Below are 23,128 nucleotides of genomic sequence, written 5' to 3'. Positions count from 1 at the left end.
GGCAAAGAAATCCACCTTTACTCTTTATGTGTTATGTTTCTTTCTTCTTTGGTCCTATTTTAAAAAGGAAGCTACCACATTCCTGGCATCGACACAGCATTACCTGCAAGATTATTTTATATTAAGACCATGAAGCAAAAACAGAGCCAATTAAACTATGACTCAATGCCTTAACCACAGTGCACCACAGTGCATGAATCAGCTACACTATCCTCTAGATGCTCTGAAATATCTTTGATCTCTTTGAGGACATGTGGTGCTTTCTCCTGCCTTCAGACGTTATTACTGACATGAGCTGGGCAGTCCTTTTGCACATTATCTCAGTAGCAAAACATTAATACAGTTTCATCTACTTGTGGATAATTTCCTTAGATTCAACAAAGCTCATGTCTGGTGCTTTGCAAGGCAAAAAACCCGAACTGGCCACTCTTTGAACAGCAAACATCTGCTTAAATACTATCAAGTTTACACTCTACTGCTCAGTTTGCAAGCCAACTCATTTCAACATGGAATCCTAGTGTAGTATTTTGAAGATACTTTAATTAACAAATGAACTCAACATATGTAGTTACAGCAATACATATTACTTATTTGAAGTGACAACTTGTACAGATAGATCAAGTTCAAGCATTGACAACCACCTAACTTCCACCTGTTTATAAGACCCTCATAGACTGTAAAATGCATTCTAATTTCACATATTAAAATTGTGATTAAAAAGTCACTAAAGTATCAAACTTTCACTTGAAAACTCCTTAAAAAAAAAAAACAAACCACCCTTTTATTTTGATCTTTTCTCATATTCCTCAAACTTCAGACCACCAAAACACTATGGAGGCATCCAAAAGGAGAGCTAACCCAAATACTCATTCTTTCATATTTTTCTGAGAAGAGGGGAAAGGTTACAAATGGCAGTTTATAAATATTATAAATTAAATTAATGGAACTATTATTTGTCCTCTTTTATTAACAACTTGTATTACTTATTACCAAGTTTAATGGTCAACTAAACCTGAACCCTCTAACTTCCAGATTCTACCGACTCCTAATAGTTCAATATTGATTACATCATCACCCAGTGATCCAATTCTATGAGATGTTACAGTTAATTATCTTCTGCATCACGAGCTAATATGGGAAGCTTGCTGTTTGTACAACAGAGAGAGCTTCAGAAAAAAAGACGTTTTTGAAGTTGGAAAATCTCTAAAAGATACAATCAAATTTGCTGCTTTCCCAGTGAAGAAAACTGAGTACTAGCAGTTAACTTTTCCAGGGTCTCAAAACCAGTTAAATAGCTTACTAAGACTAGGTATCAGTGTACTGATTCCCAATCCCAGGCCCCTCCTACACTAACACACTCTCCTCAAAGTCCCAGATAAATAAATTAAAAAGCTACCTGGTGATTTGCTGTACTGCTAGATGTATGAAACCCTTTGCTAAAAAAAAAAAGTAACCTGAAACAGAGCACAAAAAAAGGAGAATCAGGTAGGTCCTATTAAAACCCTAACCATTTTCTTTTAGTTAGGTCAAGTTTTACTACCTTTCATAGTAGTGATAAAATACTTAGCCCAGACTAAGGGGTGAGCCATAAAAATAGGGGGTCACAATAATAAATTGTAATTACATTATTTTGAAGTTTCAGTAATGGACTAGTAAACAGAAATTGCACAGGACAGCCAAACTCTACATTTTACTGGATACCCTATTCTCCACAGTGTTTTTTTAACTGTCTTAGGACAAAGATTAGCTTAAAAAGTCATCAGCATCACCTGGGAACTGGTTAGAAATACAGAACTGGCCTCACCCCAAACCTACTTAATCAAAAATTCTGAAGGTGAGGCATAGCAATCTGTGTTCTAACAAGCTTTCCTATGATTTTGATGCTTGCTACCTTGTGGAAAGCACCAGTCTAAACTAATCAAGTTAAACAAGAGGCAGGGTATTCCCTGGTGGTCCAGTGGTTAGGACTCCAAGCTTCCAATGCAGGGGACCCAGGTTCAATCCCCGGTTGGGAACTAAGATACCTCAAGCCACGTGGCATGGCCAAAAAAAAAAAAAAAAGTCTTTGGCGCTATTAAAATAAAACTTAAAAAAAAAAAAAAAAAAAAAGAGGCAGATTAAGCAAAGTAGATGGTTAAGGTGGCAAAAACATCCTTGGAGCAAGTCAGAAACAGTCCCTATTTCCAACCAGGACTGTCTATATAATAAAACAAACCAAAAAACCCAGTGTACTAAGGACTATCAATTTAGCTTAAGTATTTTTTGCAATCAATGGGCACAGGCAGACAGCACGGTACAAGCCAACCACTAACTCTGATCCTAACTAATGTCACAAATTCTGATATAAACAAAAGCACTTTAAAACATTATGTACTGCAAACGTGTTATTTGTTTATAGTTTTCTTATCATATATTTATAATTTTTGAAACATCTCAAGTAGTCTGATTCAAAGAAAAGTCATAAAGGGGAAAAAAGATCCACAGAAAGGTGGCAAACGCTTTGCAAAATGAACACCAGAAACTTAAAAAGTTTTTAATAATAAACTATGTATTATTCATAACTTTAATGAATGTCAACAAGTAATGCTCACGTTATGAGTGATGAAAAACTGACTAGGGCTTCCCTGGTGGCGCAGTGGTTCAGAGTGCCTGCCAATGAGGGGACACGGGTTCGAGCCCTGGTCCGGGAGGATCCCACATGCTGTGGAGCAACTAAGCCCGTGCGCCACAACTACTGAAGCCCACGTGCCCTAGAGCCCGTGCTCCACAACAAGCCACTGCAATGAGAAGCCCGCGCGCCGCAACAAAGAGTAGCCCCAACTCACCGCAACCAGAGAAAGCCCGCGTGCAGGAATGAAGAAAAAAACCTGACTGTATGGGTAAGCAATCCTCGGTAACAGTGTTCTCTGGCGGGGGTGGTGGGTGGGTAATAAAAGACTCCCTGCCTCAGCGCCAACCCCCCCAATTCCAGACTGATCAAAGATGTTTAAGACAAAAACATGCTAGAACACAGAATACACGGAGGACTATTTAAAACAACCTTGGCCAGGGTGTGATGTAAAATGCAACATTAAAAAGTGGTTAAACACTTGTATAAAATTCATGTTTCTGCATGGCATGAAATGTCATAAACAAGGCAAGGAAACAAATGGCAAACTAGGCAAAAACTGCAACTCATATCCAGAATGCCAACTGCTAAAAGCTCATACAGATCAGTAAGAAAAAGGCCGACCAACCATAGAACCACCATAGGACAAAGAATATAAAGTTACCAAATTTCATCAATCCTATAATACTGTATATTTTTCAAATTTACCTTCTCTGTGATTGGCATGCATTTTATTTTTTTTATTTTTATTTTTTCCACTCATGATTTTTTTAATTGAAGTATAGTTAACTTACAATGTTGTGTTAGTTTCTGCTGTACAGCAAGGTGATTCAGTTATACATATACATACTTTTAAAATATATATTCTTTTCTATTATGGTTTATCATAGGATACTGAATATAGTTCTCTGTGTTATACAGTAGGACCTTGTTGTTTAAACCATACATTTTAAAATAGCACCTTACAAACGACTGTCAACCAGGTAGCAATACTCCTGGGAAGATGAAAAAAGCATCTCAGATTCCAAAAAGAAATACAAATGGCTCATAAATACATGTAAAGATGCTCAATTTCATACAAAAGAAATGCAAATTAAAACCATAATGAGATTCTATTTTTCACTTACAATACTGACAAAGATAAAAAACAAAAAGTTCCACAACAAAGTGTTGGCAAGGGCATAGAAACTGACGCTCATCTGCTCATCCCTTACTGGTCTGAGTAGATAAAATCTCTGTGAAGGGAAATCTGGCCACAGTTAATAAAATGAAACACACCCTTTGATCCAACCAGTTTCATTTTTAAGAAACTCATTTCACAGATATACTCACCTGTACACATGTGTGAAAAAATGTGTGTGCAAGATTGTAAGGGAGTACCTAGGGCAGCAACCGATTTTAATAACAAAAACTGTAAGTTTGAGTGTCCATCAGAAAAATTAAACTATGCAGCCATTAAAAAGAATAAGGCAACTTTGTTTATTGTTCTACAACAATCTCCAAGATAAATATAAATAAAATCAGCAGCCATACATCTTGAACCAGCCCTACTATAAACTCTGAATTAATCTGTTCTGAAAATCCTAGTTACACAGTGCTTTTCCAATACTGTTAGGGTTTTGGTTACCTTTCAAAGTATAGGCTTTATCCTGGCATGATTAAATATGCATGTAAATCAAAACTATGTTTTTAGAGGATCCAAAATTTGTCTCAGCATGACCCAAAGAAATTCCTGGTATCTGCTTCAAAGAGTATTTAGTATAAATGACAGGCCCTGTTAATTCTGAGTAATTAGATTTACTGCTTTACAAATACTTACACATAACTATATGGAGAGATGAAGAATGAGGATGGAGAGGAATAACAACACATACAGTGGTTAAGAACACATCCTTGTTGCAAGACAAACCTTGATCAAGTCCCTGCTTTCTTACTGGTGTTCAACCTTGAACAAGTTCAACTTCTCTAACACTCCATTTGAAAAATGAGAATATGGTAGCTACTGTTTAAATTAAATAAAACAATGTATATAAAACACCTAACTGCACCAACTGCCTGGTACTTGGTAAGTATTCAATACAGTAGAACTCTACGCTACACTCTTAACTAACCTCCACCTAATGAATGAATCCTTGGGAAAACCACCCTTACTCTACAAACATACTGTAGTATAACTACACTTTTGTCCCTGCCAGTTGGGTCAACATAATCATATGTGACATGATGATCAACTTTTAGAACAGAAAAGAGAGTTGTATGTATGTATCCTAAGTTGTATGCTCCAGAAAAGCTTGAAAAAGATAAATCACACACACAAAAGCTATCAAATGTGTGAGATAACTACAGAAGAGTGAAAGGTGTCTGGAATTCCAGAATTCCAAAAGACTGAACTCTCTTAAATTCCAGAAAAGCAACACCTGTGTATGTTGCAAGTGTTTGAGGTTTAGATCCCACCTTTAGAACTAGACAATTTACTAAGTAATGGAACTCCAAAGGGCCCATATTCAAGGAAATGTGTTGGTCCTACATTAACAGATTGACGAATGTATAGGTTTTAAGCTAAAATAAAATGTTTAACGTTTTCATAAATTTTCTATTTACCACTGTTTTTAGATTAACCCACTACAATCCAGTCAAGTGACATATGTGTCTCTATTAAAGAAAAGCTACCCATGTTAAAATGCCTACACAAACAGGTTTGTGTGTGGTAATTTCTTCAAAGTTATAATGGATCAAGACTTCTGAAAGAGACAGTGACTAAAAGAAGTACTTACACACTTTCCTACCACATAACCTATTTTTGTTTAAAGCCCCTATTGGTAGAATAATTTTTTAATGACAATAGTAAGGAACAGAAAAATAACAAAGCTAAAACAGTTTGCATTTATCAGGAATAATATTAGAAGACAGAACTACATATAGTACAGTGATTTTATAAAATATTGTTCTTTTCACCAGCAAATATGGTGAGTCTAAACACCCTACCCTTCCTTCACAATGCCAACACTATGAAATGGTTGATTACCAAAAAAAAAGCAAACAATTTTTAAACATGCTCACAGTGAATGCTATTATACTTATTAAAGAGCTACTGATAAAGTTATCAAATACCTTCATCCATCAAAACAATTTTTTTCCAATGTCAGTACTTCTGTATGCCATGTACACAAAAAAAGTTGATCATACATTTTAAGTATATAGAAGTCAGTTTAAAAAATGAAGTTTTTTACCTCTTTCAAGTGACCTGGCTATTTCTGGACTCATCACTAACTTAAGAAAGTCTTCTGTGCATGTCCAAAATAGCTAGCACTGTATGTCTCAGTTCTATGAATTTATTTAGACAACTTCACAAACCTGATCCACAAGAACACAGCCATTTAAAAAAGCAAGACATCTGGTTGTTCAATATTAAGATCTCCTAAAGGACAGCTCACATACAATCCACTAAAGCACAATCTAAGTTTACTGTGTAGAAAAGTAAAGGTGGAAGCATCCAATCTGATTCCGCAGACATCACATTAGTAAATAATGGTGGTTAAGAATGAAATAATGACTGAGTTTTTTCTTTCAGTGTCCAATATTTGTTTAATGGGCTATTAAGTTGTTAGAACATAAATACTTCTTAGAACTAAACTACTAAATAAACAAGAATTCTGAGTTATTTCTTTAGGCCTAGGGTGTCATGAAAAAACTCCTGACGTTAAGCATGCTGTGAACCAAAGCAGCATGGGAACTTCTACTCTACTTAAAATCTAGCTTATCTACCTAGTTAATTTGCCCATTTAAGTCTCTCCATCCTTCTCAGCTCAGATGAAATACCACCTCTTCTGTGAAATCATCTACACAATTCATGTGACATTCAAACTACCTTCTTAATTGCTTCATAGCTTACCTCCCCAACCAAGTCAGAAAAGAGCCAACAACACTAGCTCAGTTCCTTTATATACATAATGATCTTTTCACTGGTAAAGGGATAAAGATTTATACAGGCTCAAGTTCAGTTTGACATATTCTTAGCAAAAGCATTACCCATTATGAGCAACACTAATCTTACACAACACTATATTCAGCATGATATCGGTTACAATGAGAACAAATCACTATTAGATGTAAACAGTCACATGGAAAGGTACTATACAGTACTCGGAAAAATTTGCAATCTACAATGTTTTAATGCAATTCTAATATCAAAAAAATGGACAGGGACTCCCCTGGTGGTCCAGTGGTTAAGAATCCACCTTCCAATGCAGGGGACATGGGTTCGATCCCTGGTCGGGGAACTAAGATCCCACATGCCACTGCAGGGCATCTAAGCCCGCCCGCCACAACTTCTGAGCCCTCTCACGCTAGAGCCCACACACAACTAGAGAGCCCACGTGCCAGAACTGAGCCCTCGCACGGCAATCAGAGAGAAGCTCGTGTGATGCAACAAAAGATCCCACGTGCCCCAACTAAGACCCGACGCAGCCAAATTAATTAATTTTTAAAAAATGGACCAAAAAAGCCAAACAGAAAACATCAAATCCCACTTATCAAGTATATAGCCTCATAGTTATTAACTGAAATGCTGAAGATCAGCAGCCAAAGAATACAGCTTTATTTTGGCAAACAGCCAAAATACATTTGGTATGTGTTTCAGAGTTAGAGATCTAATCAAGCAAAAGAAATTAACAATAGAAAAATAAGGAAACTAAATCATTTTTTTCAAAATATACTGCCTATTCTGCAAATTTTCATAACTTTTGAAGGAAATATTCTCCCATCTTCACAACAGAAGTTACAAAGCTAGGATCAATGTGGAGGTTCTACTTAGTGTTTTTTTTTAAATTTATTTGGCTGCGCCAGGTCTTAGTTGCAGCATGCAAGATCTTTAGTTGCAGCATGCGGATCTAGTTCCCTGACCAGGGATCGAACCCGTGCCCCCTACACTGGGAGTACGGAGTCTTAACCATTGGACCACCAGGGAAGCCCCCTACTTGGTGTTTTTAAAGATGTTGGCATTGTAAACAAAAGAGACTTCTATAACTAATCCCTTGCGAGTGCCTAAGTATAAACACAAGGGTCAAATGTAATACTATATGCAGACCTTTAGGAAATCAAGTTAGCTTTCTATGAATTAACAAAAGTCAACAGAATTTTAATTCTAAGGTGACAACAGTGATTTTTTAGTCTCTATGACAGGAACTGCTTCAGTGGTAACTAGCCACATTTACTCTTTATTCCCACCCCTTTCTAAAGATCCACTAAAACTGCCTTTCCCTAACTTCAGTGCTACACTTGAATTAGAACAAAGCCTACCATATAACAGATGTTCAATAAAGTAGTTTATAATTGATGTTTGTATAATTAATGACCAGATATCTGTTTCCACATCTTAGCTCCAGTCCTAAAATAATATTTGGATTCATTCATTAATTTCATATTGACAAGTAACGTCAATGTTTAATTCAAGCTAAAACCCCCAAATTGTAATTCAATTGTTGTATTAAAAGGAACTTTATTAAATTGGTTTTATAAGTCTGTTTTAAATTAACCGGGTTAACTGGTTAATAAGATCCAATAATTTCTCAAACTGGAAATCTACCACCACTGTCAGCAGCAGCAAGAGTAGAAATGTTGACTTAGCACTTGCTGGGTAACAGGAATTACTCCATGGGCTACACACAAATTACACATGTGATCTGAGAACAACCCTAAGATGTAGTTGTTATTATCAGTTCCATCTTCTGAAAAAGCACTAAGCTCAGGGGAGGTTAATTACGTGGCCAAAATCACAGATAATAAGTGGCAGAGCTAGGACACAACTCAGGCACTGCAATCCTAGAGTCTGTGCTCTACAATCTCTTTCCTTTTGCTTCTCTTCTCAAGTCAACTTTTTAGAACAAGACTGTCTTGCTGGAAACCCACTCTGGAATCTCTAAGTAGTCCTTATGCAGCTGGTGCTTCGAACTGTTGTTTCCAGGGGTCCCAAAGAATTTGCTATGGCAATATCTGGTAAATCCTCCCCAAGGGTCAACCTTAGATATTCTATTTTACTGAGTTCTTATATTTGTTAAATATTTTTGGATTCTCTTTCATCTTCTTACCTAGACTGTCTTTTGGAGATTAAAAAATTCCGCAAGTTTCCGATCCATGTTCCGTGGAAAAGCACTTCTTTGGCTGGTTTGCTCAAAACTTCTCTCCCTCAAGTTTTACAAAGGGCTTACCACACCTTAAAACCCAAGGCTTTATTTCTCCCCGTCACTTAATTAAATTTCAGCTATGTCCTGTCTTTTAACTTTCCTTGATCTTCTAGCATCTTGTCCTGAAGTTATATAAAAGATAAACATCTCAGGATAGTGCACAGTCATACAGAGCTAAAAGCATGTGTCCTCCAATAAAGAGCTGCAACACTTTCTGCTTCATCAACATTATCCTGGGTTGAATTCTTAGTCTTGTGACATCCCCAAGTTGAAATGAATCTGATACCCAAAAGCAAAAGACTCAGAATAAAAGGCAAATTATGTACATCAAATCACTATACCTTTTCCACCAAGACAAGTTTAAACGAATCAGGGAAAATGTCTTTCCATGAAAATTCTACCCTTTCCATGATTATATTTAAGATTCACCCTTAGTCTACATTGTAGTGACAAATTTTCACACTCCTCTGCTGCCCCTTCCGTGTCCTCAGAATTTTTTTTTTTTAAAGGATTCATGCACAAGACATGTCTACAGATACAGACACAAACTCTCTTCCCAAAGGGTTTATGTTCTAATTAGGCAAGGAAAAAACCAAAAAACAAAAAAAAAACAATCTTTGATCATCCATACTGTCTACAAACCAGTCCTGAAATATCTCAAAAGCCATCTGCCATGGAAATGCTGATTCACACAAATGAGTTGGATACTTTAAATAATATGCAGACTACAGTGCCTTCAAGTAAAAAGTATGATTTTTTTTCCCCTTCAGAAAATAAGTTTTTAAAAATGATGTTCCATGTGCCTAGAAAGATCTGCTTCTCTGTACCCCAATCCCTACTCCTGGCAAACCATTACTTTTAGTTCAGTCCTTGCCTTAAAATTCTGCCTTCTCTTTTCTAGTCTCAACTGAATTCTCAAATGATGCTTTCATATACACTCCAAAATTCTCTTTCAGAGCCTAATCATAATTTAAAATTTTATATTTACTTTTTTATTTGCTTTATGTAGACAGGAACCAGATTTACTACTATACCTAGCACTGCCCAACACACAGAAGGTACTCAATTATTAACTGACTGAATGAATGACTAAGCATTACTTGTGTAAATTACCGGATTCCCTCAATATCACAATCTCTCAGTAATTAGGCAGTTTGAGGGAAAAAAAAACAAAAAGGAAGCATACCACCTAAAATAACAGTGAAATTAGCTATTAAATTAACAACTTAAATATTATGATGTTTTCCCAAAAGTTCAAGACTACTAAACTGCTCTATTCCCTTAAAAGTTATCAGCTCCTTCACAAAGAATGAAGAATGGATTTCTTAAAATTTGTTACAAGTCCAAGTACAAAGTGCTTAAAATCCTGTGCAAAACTGTTATCAACCTCTTCCTAACATTAAAATGAATTAAGATATTTTTCACTGACTCATTACAAATTTGGCAACTTAAATCTTTCTGACTATTCTGCTCTTATAGCTACCTCATGAGGTACCCCTCCCAATAATGTGCATTCCAAGATGTCCAAAGGAACATAAATATACTGCAAAAGAAATACTTCAGGGAGGGAAAAAAAAAAAAAAAAAGATGGGAGCAGGCAAACACAACAAACAAAATATAAAAACCATTTAGCAGTGGTGGTTTTGAAAAGTAACCTGTCTACTGGGACTAGATAGCTATTTAAGGCTAGTCTAACATACTGTGCACTAATTTACACTAGATCCAACCCTCTAAAATAGCACAATATTAAACCTAGAACCTAGACATATATGTGTCCCAAACACTGAAGAAACTATCTTTGGACCATTAATCTGTATAAAGATGATTTAAAGATATAATTAGGCTAAAGTACTCTCAAACTTATTTAATTAGTAAACATGTATTTGTTCAGTATACACAATGAATCAGGAAGGACATGGTTAAGTTCTCAGCTCCTGAGACAGAATCTTTATAAGTTAGTCCTCTTTACCATCCTTCTATGGTGAAAATTAAAGGCTTCTTCTGGCTACACAGTAGATACATAAGCATTTTATATCTATATATGAAAATAGTTTATGGAGGGTACTGATAGTTGTCTGATGTATTCACTCTTCCTACCCAATTAACTATGTAACCGATCCTCATTAAGTTAAAGCTTTAAATGTTTTGAACACTGGGTTCTCAAGAAATGAGTTGATAGATGACTATACAAAATACATATAGGGATTCGTAAGACACTGCACTTAATGGAGCACTTCCTTTAGTTAAAACTACCACTAACCCTGTACTAATAGGATTTGATATCACTTAAAGATAATACTAAGTTAGCTTCTAGCTCTTCAGAAGATTCTAGAAGAAATTCCAATAAGCTTACCCTGTCAAGAATTAAAGTTTTTTTAAATTTCATTATAGCCTCCAGAAACCATTCCATTAAGAAAACATCACAATGCCAAAGATACTTTCATTTTCAGCTATCAAATCTGTTACTTGTCACTCCCTATTAACTGAACCAAAATCTTTCACAAGCATACACCTTTTAAAAGCCTACCACTTCCTACTACAAACATACACACATTCTGCCCCAACACTGCATGTAACTTTCTCATCTCGGAATTTCCAAATTCTGTTCTCCCTGCTCAACTGTGGCTTTAAAAAAAAAAAAAATTCAATGTATACTGAATCAAATTTTAGAATATTATTCCTCCTAAAGATGAGTAAAATCTGCCTTTTATTATCCTCAACTGCTTGACATTCTCTAATCTTAAATAAAAAAAAATCGCAAGTTAAGATTTTGCTTATGTAGTGTTTTTGTCAATTATACTGTAATTACAACCAACCAATAATGTGACTACCACTAAACTAAAAAGATTTATTCAATGAAGATTAAGGTTTAAGCCAAAAACATGTCTCATAAAGTCATAAAGACGAGCTGAAGTAAACACCTAAGTTCAACTGCTATTAAAAATGAAACAATCTGAAGTTCTAATAAAATAATATATCAAAGAAACTAAGAAATTGAAATGAAACTTGAGGGTAACAATGTTCTGATTATGGAAAAATATTAAGTTGTGATATCACAGTTACATTTCAAGAAATCTTATCTTCGCGAGAGATGCACTGAAATATTTACAGATGAAAGTATACGATGCCTAGGATTTACTTCAAATTATATGGGACATATAAAAGGTTGAGATATGGATGAAATAAGATTGGCCAAGTTTGAAGATGCAAGACAAATAAACACGAGTTTATTACAGTATTATTCTACTTTTACATACATTTGAAGTTTTCTGTAAAATATATAGTTTCCCCCATAACACAGTATGTACTCTGCCATCAAAGACTCATGTCACTGTCCATGTAACATTTTATTCCCAATTGTCTTTTAAAAACAGCCTGAGGGAGAAGATTGTATCATGACAAGGAAATTCTTTTTAAAAAATGATTGAAGTGTTATACATACACAGAATAAACAGAAGTTAAAAAAAAGGGGAAGATTTTCAAAAGAATTACCATCAGGCAACAAACATCACTACTTATGCAGAATGGAAGTGTTAAGATGAAGATAAAAAATTAGGGAAGTTAAAGAAAATGTTAGAAAAAAGCTCAGCATGGTTGTCAATCATGTGTACCATGGTATAATGAAGAGGAACGAGGTCTTTGAGGAGACTCCAAGAGTATATCACAAGACAAAAGATTCCTCCTTTTAGCTCATAACATATGCATGGTAATAGCTGTACAGTTAACATTAAAAGCTCTCTCACCCAAATAAATCATACCCCTTCCCACACATCATTCATTCTAAAAGTAACTGTCTTTTACTAAATATATCACTTTACTTTTCTATCATATTTAAATGACACAACATTTCACCTAAGATATTGCACCAAGTAACTAAAAAATCTGACCTTTGAACTCCAATGACCACTGAACAGCTATACATACATTACTACCAAGAAAAAGAATCCATATTAAAAAGTCGTCTAGTAAGCATAAGAAGGTCTAATCTGGATTATTCTAAAGTTAGATGGCTTGAGACTCCACTAGCAAAGTCCCCTATCTGGTGGCAGAAAATAAAAACAGAGGGGAAAAAAGTGTTCATTTTTAAAGATAGTACTTACTTAAGAATGGTTTTTGCACTACTGCAGTCTTCAAATCGAATGGAGTAACCAACTTCCTGGCCCAACATCACATCCATTTCATCAGCAACTCTCTGGGCCACACTCATTGCAGCCACTCTCCTGGGTTGGGTACAGGCAACTCCTCTTTTGGGTCCTGGTAATGATCGCATGTACTCCACACACCACTGTGGAATCTATCAAATAATTTCACATTTAAATTAATTCTACTCTGCCTGCACATCAGGTATATTTAACATGAAGTGTTTTATCTCATTCTAATAATTTTAAACAAAATTCAATTTAGGCACAGCACAAATTATTACTTATGACTTAAACTTGTAATAGCATGAGCTCTCCAAGCCGAGGAAGGGTCATGTATAACACTGATATGTCATAACTGTACTCCTCAGTGAGCTAGGTCCACTGAGGCTTTGCTGAATATGCTCTATGGTGTCAACGTTCCACCACCAAGCATTTCTCTATGCACTGGAAAAATTCCAACTTACGAAAATTCTACTTCATAACAAATGTTAGTTCCCAAAAATATTCTAAGAAACTGTAACTTAAATTCCTATACAATTTAAGTTACAAATTTAGCTCATACTTGGTAAGCCAGCGGAATCTAACTCCTATCCTTCTCCCCTCAGAAGTATGCACAATGGCAACACCTTAGGTACATCTTAAAAGTTAATTTTAGTTAACTATCAATCTCAAATTCAATAGGACCTATAGAAGCAGCAACAGCACTTCCCTGAAGGAGGGCAATGAAGGGTAAACAAAGGAAAAAAAAAAAAAAAAAGACCAACAAGCATAAGTAGTTGGTTGTTGCCATGATGACACTGCATTTCCTGGCTGTTCCATTATCAACAGAAACTAAGAGATCTGCTAATTTAATGGTTCTCTACTCATTTACCTGGGAAAGAACCATGGGAAAAATCTAAGTGCTTACTACATTAAATTGGAAACCACTCCTACAAGAAAGACATGATGGATCTCCATCAAAGCCTCCAAAAGCCTAACAGATTTTAATGCTACAGGAAACATGGCATTTTTTTGGTATAGGATTTGTACAGTGATATTTGAAGAATACTAGTTGTACTATTACTACATTTTAGTTAGGTTCCTTCTGCAATTTTGTTTGGAGAATTTCACTTTCTGATAGGCACAAAAAGATAACCAAAAAATGGCTAACTATTCTTAATGGTTTTGAGTCAAAGTTTAATAGGAGCATGCGGAAAAAGCATTTGTGTAAAATTCACTATTTACACTGTTGTTTCCCTTTGAATCCCCCAAATCCCTGCAATCCTAGGTATCCATGTATCTTAAGTATTTTAAAAAAAAAAAATACTAATCCAAAAAATCACAAATCTTGTTTTGAGTTCACTTGCCCTTCTTCTCCACTAACTGCTACTAAATAAACTCATCTCTGAAATAAGGTTAATCATATAAGACCACAGAAGAGTAATATGAAATAAATACAACTTTGGCTATGAGACAAAGGGACAGAGTTTTAAATACTGAATCCACCTATATCTACTGTGTAACCTAGGGCAACCCACTAAACCTCTCATAAATCAAAGCCTCATTTTGCTCATCTGTAAAATGGTGATTAACAACTTCCTTGCATGGCTGTTGAAAAACTTAAATGAGATAATACAAAGTACACAGTGCCTGGCTTTACCCAATTGCTGACTAAATGGGTGCTATTAATACTACACAAACTAGATAAACCAGATGAAATAATTATTAAAAATATAATATTAATAAGCTTAGAGTTACATCTTTTCATGTATTTCTTTAAACTTCCATAAGGTGATAAAAATAAACCAACAGTTTCAGCTTCTAACATCAGCATTACATTTCCTCCATTTAAAAAGAAAAAACATACTAAGGCTCAGTCTTTTATATAACAAAAGCCTCCAATCTGGGTTGCTACTGTAGCCTTCAAAATGTCTCCATGAAATACTCAAAATGATAGATTTGTGGCATTGTGTAACTTAAATTATACACATACAGGATAACCTGTATATGCAGTATGCTCAAACCTAAACATGTTCATAGGTACATAAACATGGAAAACCAGGCCCATAGGAAACATAGCAATTATTTCTGCATGATAAGTAATTATTAAATTCATTTCAACACTTTCCTGAATTTTCCAAATTTTCTACAATAGCCAGGGGCTGCTATTTTTGTAAAATCTAAGAAATTTTCTGATGGGTCAGGCTCAAGCATCTGAAAATGAAAATATGGTTACCTCACTCATAGCAAGAAAATGCAAATTAAAAATTACACTGAAATACCGTTTTTCTCCTGTCAGATTTGCAAAAGTTCAAGTTCAGTAGTACACTCTAGTGGTTTCCCACATATGCTCTCATACATGCTCACGGAACGGTAAACTGATACGTTCCCTATAGAAGGCTATTTGGCTGTACGTTCCACAATTATAATCGATCTTCTGACCCAGTAATTTCTACTTCTGAGAATTTATCCTAAAGATATACTTGCCCATGCAAAACAACCATTAGAAGCAGCCTAAACGTCTATTACATGGGCCTAGTAAATAATGGCTCATCCATGTTTGAGAAGTATCCTAAATATATTTCTAATACAACACTAACGTGTGTTTAGTTCAGGGGTGGGGAGGACGGGGACACTATTGCATTGAGGTCACAAGTAAAAAGACTTTACTTAGCTCTTCTAGTTTTTAAAAGAATAAATAATATTCACATAGTTCAAAACAATTATAAAAACAAAAACAAAGAAATGAAAATGACAAAAACAAAATCATTCCAATGGTTCAGCTCTCTCCACCCAAGCATTGGAAAACAAACCTTGTGCCCCCAAATATGTACCACCCCAGATTCAAAGTGGGTGGGAGAGTATCACTGCCATAATTTACATAATAAAACTGGAAAAAACAGCACTGCTGTTTTTCCAAAGAGACTCAGGAAAATAGGTACTCCCTACAGGATTCCGACCCCATAAGTCACTAAAAATTGCTAAACATAAAAGCAGCTATGGGGCTTCCCTGGTGGCGCAGTGGTTGAGAATCTGCCTGCCAATGCAGGGGACACGGGTTCGAGCCCTGGTCTGGGAAGATCCCACATGCCGCGGAGCGACTAGGCCCGTGAGCCACAATTGCTGAGCCTGCGCGTCTGGAGCCTGTGCTCCGCAACAAGAGAGGCCGCCATAGTGAGAGGCCCGCGCACCGCGATGAAGAGTGGCCCCCGCTTGCCGCAACTAGAGAAAGCCCTCGCATAGAAACGAAGACCCAACACAGCCATAAATTAAATAAATAAATAAATAAATAAAGTACTTAAAAAAAAAAAAAAATCCATGCATTACTTGTTTTTAAAAAAAAAAAAAGCAGCTATGCTTCAAAAAGTTCTGACAGACAGCCAATGAGAATAACCACCAGAACCAAATACGCAACATTTAGTAAACGTAAACATTAATAAAGTACGGACTGTGGTATTGAATAACTCACCTGTGTTGTTTTACCAGACCCAGTCTCACCAACAAGTACAAAGGATTGATGTCTAACCAGAATATCTGTAAACCTATCCTTGTATTCCCAAACAGGGAGCTGAAGCCGTTTCTTCAGAATATCATAGTATCGAGGCGTATGGGGTAAGTTGGTAAATGGATTAATGCACTGTGGAAGTGATGTGTGCCCTGCATGTCCGGTGTGTGTAGAATGAGCAGAATGTGTTGAATGTGCTGAATGTGCCGAGTGGGTTGAGTGAGCTGAATGGGAAGCTTTTAAAGGTGGTAATCCAGCACTGATAAGCATAGCATTCGTGGAAGCTCGCAATTCTTTCTCCTTTTCTTTCTCCCTCTCCCGCTCTCTATCTCCTCTATCTCGTTCTCGTTCTCGATCTTTAGACCGATCTTCACGATCACGCTCACGATCTCGATCCTTCCTAAAAACAAAAAAATAATAATAATAAAAAAAATTTACAATTCAGATTCCAAATTTTACGCAAAATGTTCATAGCGGCGTTATAGTCACAAGAAAGTAAATGTCCAACAACCAAATAAACTGATATAAAACTCGAAGTATCAGAAACAATGAAAAATAACTTGTAATCAAGGATTCTCCATGCCTAATCCATAAACATCTTTCCCTTCCTTGATGATGCATCAAATTCTATTAAGGAACAGTCTCTTTCCACCTTTAGCCATCAGCTGAGATAACACAAGAACTCATTCTGCATGTAAAATCCTTTCCTTCTTAGAAATTAAAGACTGAGGGCAGTGTGGGAAAAAGGTAGGGACAAATTAGGCAAAAAGAGAATGGCATCAGTCTTTCCCAGATTCTCCTTCAGGTTACATGAAAAGGTATTTTCACACTGAAAGTATGTTCAAAATTTAGCAAGAACTAAGTCTTTTATTGCTTCTGGCCTCAAAGACAATTCCACCTCACATTACAGTAATACAAACAAAATTCAGAACAAAATTCTGAGTTAAAGAATTAGCAAGTTTGTTTTCCTAAGTTAACACTTTCCAAATTTTGTTCAAAATGCATCTATTGCTCTATAAGGAAAACGAAAACTTTTTATTCTTGTTTTCATTGTTTACTCTTGCATGTATCCTTAACAGCAATAGTAAAAGACACTGGGAAGTACTTTGTTAAACCTATGTATACTTTGATCACCCATAAAGTGAAAAGTAGCTCATTTAAAAACAAGCTTCACTGAACACTATTAAGTTGTTTAAAATGTTTAAATTATGCAGATGACCACCATATTAATCTTAGGTCATTTAGCCAATTCTAGTATCTACTTCTAGATACTAGAGATGATCCCTAACCAGTAAGAATTTTAAAATTATCTATGCTTATTCATTTTACTAATCTAGTTTACTTCAGACTAAATCCTATAGCAGACAAATGTGCCACAAGGTGTTTGGACTCAGATTTGAAATAGTGAGGCAACATGGAACCATGACACAAGCTGCTAAACATGTCACTGTTCCTTATCCATAACACACAAAAGACATACAAATTTCCCATGCCCCAATTATCAGCAGCAGACTAGGGAAGACCATTCATTCTGATGTAATGGCACATAAGCTGGGCAACAGTTACTCCCCTTGGTAGAATACAGCTAAAATGCTGAGCCCAGCATGAGTTAGGATGGTTCCCCAATTACAAAAATGGTAAGCTGACCAATTATATTTGATATTGTCCCTTCTAAAATAAATAATTCTATTCCACAGGAACTTGTCTAAGTAGAGAAAAACCTTATTATATGTACACAAATATTCATACACATATATTTTTTACATATATATAATCTTTTCACATATGTATATATAAAAAGCGATTCTCCCTTCCCCCAACCCAATGTTCCCTTCTACAGAATTACAGGACATAGAAGCTAGGATCGAAGCTTCTCATCCCATCTGGCACAAAGAGAAAGAAATCAAAGGAACCTAAAGGATAACCTACTCAGCATACAAAATGAAGTCCCATAACTCAGAACGTAAGCTTCCTGGCCTATCTTCGCAATATACCATCAACCATCCTTTCTTTGCTTCTCTCATTCTGCTCCAGTTTAAGGTGCTTGTAATTAAATAAGTATTTGCACAGCCCGAGAATGTGAATGAGAATAAGTTTACAACAGGATAGATACATGTCCAGCAAAGTGAGAAGCACTGTAGTCAGGAATGGATTCAAAGACTAGACACTTTATAGTTCATAGAACATAAAGAATCCTTAAAGAACATCTGGTCTAAATAATGCATGTTTTTCAAGCGCCTACTTCACCAGAAACTTTATTACCAAAAATAACTGCAACAGAGGAAGCATGAAATACATTCTGAAGACACAAAGATTAACTGCTGACCATGAATTGGGGTTTAACTCTGATATAAGAGTAAAAGGAGCACGAGCACCTAGGTCACAGTCACATAACCACTGGAAAGGTATAAGCCTCAATTTACTAATCTGCAAAGCGAGAAGTATTGATAAAATAGTCTCTTAGATTAAAATAAGAAAGCAAATTCAATCACCTAGAAATATTGCCTGTGATTCAAACTATCTACCTTCAACAGGAAAGGGAAGATAAAAATTAAGGGTCAGTGTGGGGGGGGGGGCCCTCAAACCCACTGCTTCATAAATACATGCAGAATATTGTGTACATGCATGTTTTCTTTTTTAAACAGGCACCTTTACTATAAAGGAGCTTGTTACTTAGAAGATTTACTAATCGAGGTATAATGCTTAAAAAACTAATTATCAAAGCAGTGATCACTTAGCCACAATACTGGCAGGGAGAGACACAACAGGACACAGTTGTTTAGCACGTGGTTCAGTATTTTATCTCAGCTCAATCCTGGCTCAGCACTTAAGCTAACTATATGACCACATTTATTTCTTTCCTCATCTATAAAAAGCTCTTGTGGGGTATTGCAAGGGTTAAATGAGTTATATATATAATGTGCTTAAAGTAGTGCCTGGAACATAATAAATGCCCAATAAACATTGGTTATCATTTATTTTTTAAATTTAAAATACCACGTTAAAATTCTACATGGAGTAACAGAGACTAAAGAAATGCTAATGAAGATGTAAATTGGTTATCAAAATCAGAATATTTTAAACAAGCATTGCTTTTAATCTGGTAATCTCACTTTCAGGGACTTCTAGGGATATAAGTACACATAAGGATGTTCATCACACTTTTCACTTGTAAGACTAGGAAACTACCAAAACATCAGTGAACAGGAAATTGGTTAAATAAGTTATGATACCCCTTTACAAGTGGAATACTATGCAGCCAATGAAAAGAATAATGTATATCCATTCCACAGTTTATGACATATTTCTGGGTGAATTTTTAAAAAATCAAAGCACAAATAATACATATTAAAAGATCCTATTGGTATCAAACAGGATACCTGTGAATAAATATGCAGAGATCTAAAAAAATTTTCATCAAGGGATTAAATAAAGATGAGGATGAAGATTTGATAATTTTTTCCCCTTTTCTTTATATCTTTATGAATGGACATTTCTTGTGTTCCCTGGGGCAAGTTACTTAACCTCATCACAGAACTGCAGTGAAAACCTGTTTATAAAGCACCTGAAATAGTTTTGGGAACACTGTACGTAAGTTATCTTATCTATGTTTCACACTTTTAACCAAAAAAACTCTTACCAGGCAGTAATATCAGAAACTAACATCAAAGTGAAAAATGTTCCTGTTTTCAAAATTTTTTTCCATATTTCAACAGTAAGTTGTCTTTTGGTTAATAATTTTACACAGAAAATGTTGTGGGAAAAGTGGAAAAAGGAATAAGGTCAGTATGTAACAGAAACCTTCAACTTCTCTACCTGTTTCCAAACTTAAAATATAGCAAAAGTAAATAAAGCCATATATAGTTTGGGAGCATGAATTTGAGTAAAATCTCTCACTGAATTACCTTCCCTTCTGAGTAGCGGGGAAAATGGGACATCCATGTTCGGCAGTGGAGTTCACAAGACTGACAGGCCTACCCTCTCAGGTAAAACCACCTCCTACTTAGCAGGGCTTAAAAAAAAAGAAAAATCTGCAAGACCGCATGACAGTCAACAAAAGTAACTTTTTAAATTATTAAATACGGGAAAAAAAACCCTAAGCACTAATAAACACTCTAAGCCCACTGCTAAAGAAAGTTCTATCAGAAATGACATTCAGGTGACATACAAATGAGTATACAAATGTCCCTCCAAAACATCTCAGAACTTGAGCTTTATTCCAAAGATGAACTCTCGTTCATTTACAGGTAGATGTCATATATAATATCCAAGAGAATCAAAAGGTCACCACCAGACTTAAAAAGTCCACATTTTTACTAAGGATGTCGGATTTGCAAGGAAAGGGGAACAAACCCATGTACATATCATGGGCCCACTAATCCCCAAAAAAGCATTTAAATGGTGCACATACACACAAATACCAGTAAGTGAATTCATTCCTTCCCCGTTATTTTTTTTTCCAGTCTGAATTCTGTGAGAGGCATTAGTTGCATCTTAGCCAGATGACAAGCAATTTATTTTTGCTTCACAGGAACAAAGAACCAAGTGTTCCCTACTTTACCAACCCATTGTAAATGTCATTAAAATAGGCCGTAATGACGCTTAACTACAGTCACAGTCTGTGTGCTGTATCGGAAAAAGCAACAGGCTAAGACTGAAAATTAAAAGATCAAGGTTCTAGATCCACCTGTAAACTGTAAGGCTGCACAAGCCACCTTAACAACTCTGGGTCTCCATTTCTCATCCCTCAAGTGGAGCCGAGTATACTTTCTTTAGTCACTTCCAGCTCTAAGGAGCCTGTGACTTGTAGCTCAAATGTGCTAAAGTTCTGCTGTGTGTGTTGGCGTGAGGGAGAGAAAGCTGACATCGAACACTGTAAACTAAAAAATTTACACGATTAAAATGTTATATATTTATGCTTTCCATATTCAATATACGGAAAGCCACCAAAAAGTATACCCTATCCTGGCTTATACTCCCCAGACACAGACACCTCAATCAACCGAAAGGAAGGACTCTGAGTGAACAAAAGTTATACAGACTTGACACAGTGATTCTGCACACGTACACACACAATAAAATGCAAAATTATGCAAAGTATTGAAGATATTCAGACTTTCATGGCTCTGCCTGAATTATCCAAATAAATCTCTGTACTTCAGGAACGAAAGTACACACTGGACAAGAAATGATTTTGATGCAATTGCTAAGGTTAACTGTTAAATTCCTCTGCACCTTTAAGAAAAGGTAAGTAGAAAGGAATCTGAAACACCACGGGCGTGGTCTATTTCAACTCCCAAGCAACCTCCCGACGGGCGATATTTTGCCGTGAACACTAAAAACTTTTGAAAAGGGCCTTCTTGTTTCAAAAGCTACCTAAGAACGAGGACGGGGGAGGGACACAGAAAACAAGAACTTACTGGAAAAAAAGAATGCCTTCTAATTGCTATCCCGGGGATGCCCAATAACTACTGTTTCGGCCAAAGCAGGAAATAAAGGAGATGGCGGGAGCGTGGGCAGAGAGCGGAAGTTTGCCTAGTATCTACTTTGAAGTGTTTGAATGGACCGAGGCACGCACTCTCCCGCCAAAGTATAAACTCAGCGGCTCCAAACCACCAGCCCTCCAGCCCATCAGGTATACTCCACGTTTTCCTTTCTCCCGGCTGGCCCTCTACTCTCCCCTCCCCCGAGAACTCCTCGTCTGCACGCCTCACTCTACTCCCAGCACCTCCACCCCAGCCTACACCAGAATCCACACGCTTCGCTCACTTTCCGGCCTCCGCTTCTCCCCTTGCTGGGCGCCCAGCCGCCCCCCAAGGCCCTCTCCCCGACCCCAATGCCTGAGAAGTACCTGGTGCCCTTGGAAACGATTACTCCCGCCGCGCCCTCCCCCACCCTCTCCCCGGGCTCCAGGCCTTACCAGGAGCCCAGGCCACGAGGTCCGCGGTTCCCTCCCGTCCGCTCCCCTCGAAGTGACTCTTGCTCGACTCCGCCCGGGGAGGAGGCACCCTACTGGCCACGACAGGCCTCTCCGCTCTCCCGACTGGGCCGGGCGGCCACCGCGCCACTCAGCTCCCCGTGCCCTTGCCGGGCCGATCGCCTGAGGATCCGCTCTCCCGCGCCCCGCCGCCAGTGACCCGAGCCCAGAGGGAAACAAAAGGGTCGGGGCCCGTGGCCCGCTCCCGGCCGGGACCCCAACAAAGCCTGAGCCCCTGCCTCGCGTCCCCGGCCTGGCTTACCCATCGGTCCCCGCACGCTTCTTGCCGGAGGGGTAATCCTCCCCCAGGTCCAACCGGTGTCGCTTAGACATCTTCGGACTCTTCGAGCGGGCGGTTACGAAGGAAGAAAAAAAGAGAACCTAGCGGCTCTATCGGTGCAGTCGAAAGCAGCTACAAAACTCTGGAGGACCCCCACCCCTCCCGCTACAACAGCCTACACCGTGCGGCCGGAACCAGGAGCTAAAATGGCGGCGGGGATGAAGGCTGGGCCTGCGCGCGCGCTTCCGCGGTATGCTGTGCGTGCGTGCGTGCGTGCGTCCGTGGTGCGCGCACACGCATAGGAGGCGGGAACTCCAGCCCCGCCCACCGCCTCGTTGACCCGCCCTTCTTCCGCCCTTCTTCCGCCCTCCCTCTGGCAGGCGTTTTCTGCCCTCTGGGTGGGTGCTAGGCGGGTTGGCACCTTGGGCCCTTCACTGCCCTCCGATTTAGGAAAT

General features: G+C 37.4%; 1 protein-coding gene across 1 annotated transcript in view; it reads right to left on the bottom strand.

Annotated features, from left to right (window-relative positions):
• The window catches only part of DHX15 (DEAH-box helicase 15), a 51,168-nt gene extending 28,276 nt beyond the window's left edge, over window positions 1-22,892 (bottom strand). Inside the window, exons 1-3 of the mRNA XM_068543147.1 lie at window positions 22,656-22,892; window positions 16,381-16,816; window positions 12,891-13,084 (exon numbers count right to left, since the gene is read on the bottom strand). Of these exons, the coding sequence (XP_068399248.1) occupies window positions 12,891-13,084; window positions 16,381-16,816; window positions 22,656-22,726 (701 nt within the window). The 5' untranslated portion in view covers window positions 22,727-22,892. The remainder of the gene's footprint in view (window positions 1-12,890; window positions 13,085-16,380; window positions 16,817-22,655) is intronic.
• Window positions 22,893-23,128: the final 236 nt, after the last annotated feature.

Source organism: Eschrichtius robustus, chromosome 4 (genome assembly GCF_028021215.1).
Source record: "Eschrichtius robustus isolate mEscRob2 chromosome 4, mEscRob2.pri, whole genome shotgun sequence".
In the NCBI taxonomy this organism is placed as follows: domain Eukaryota; kingdom Metazoa; phylum Chordata; class Mammalia; order Artiodactyla; family Eschrichtiidae; genus Eschrichtius; species Eschrichtius robustus.
Note: the sequence above shows the minus strand (reverse complement) of the source record. Positions and strands in the feature narration are given on the sequence as shown.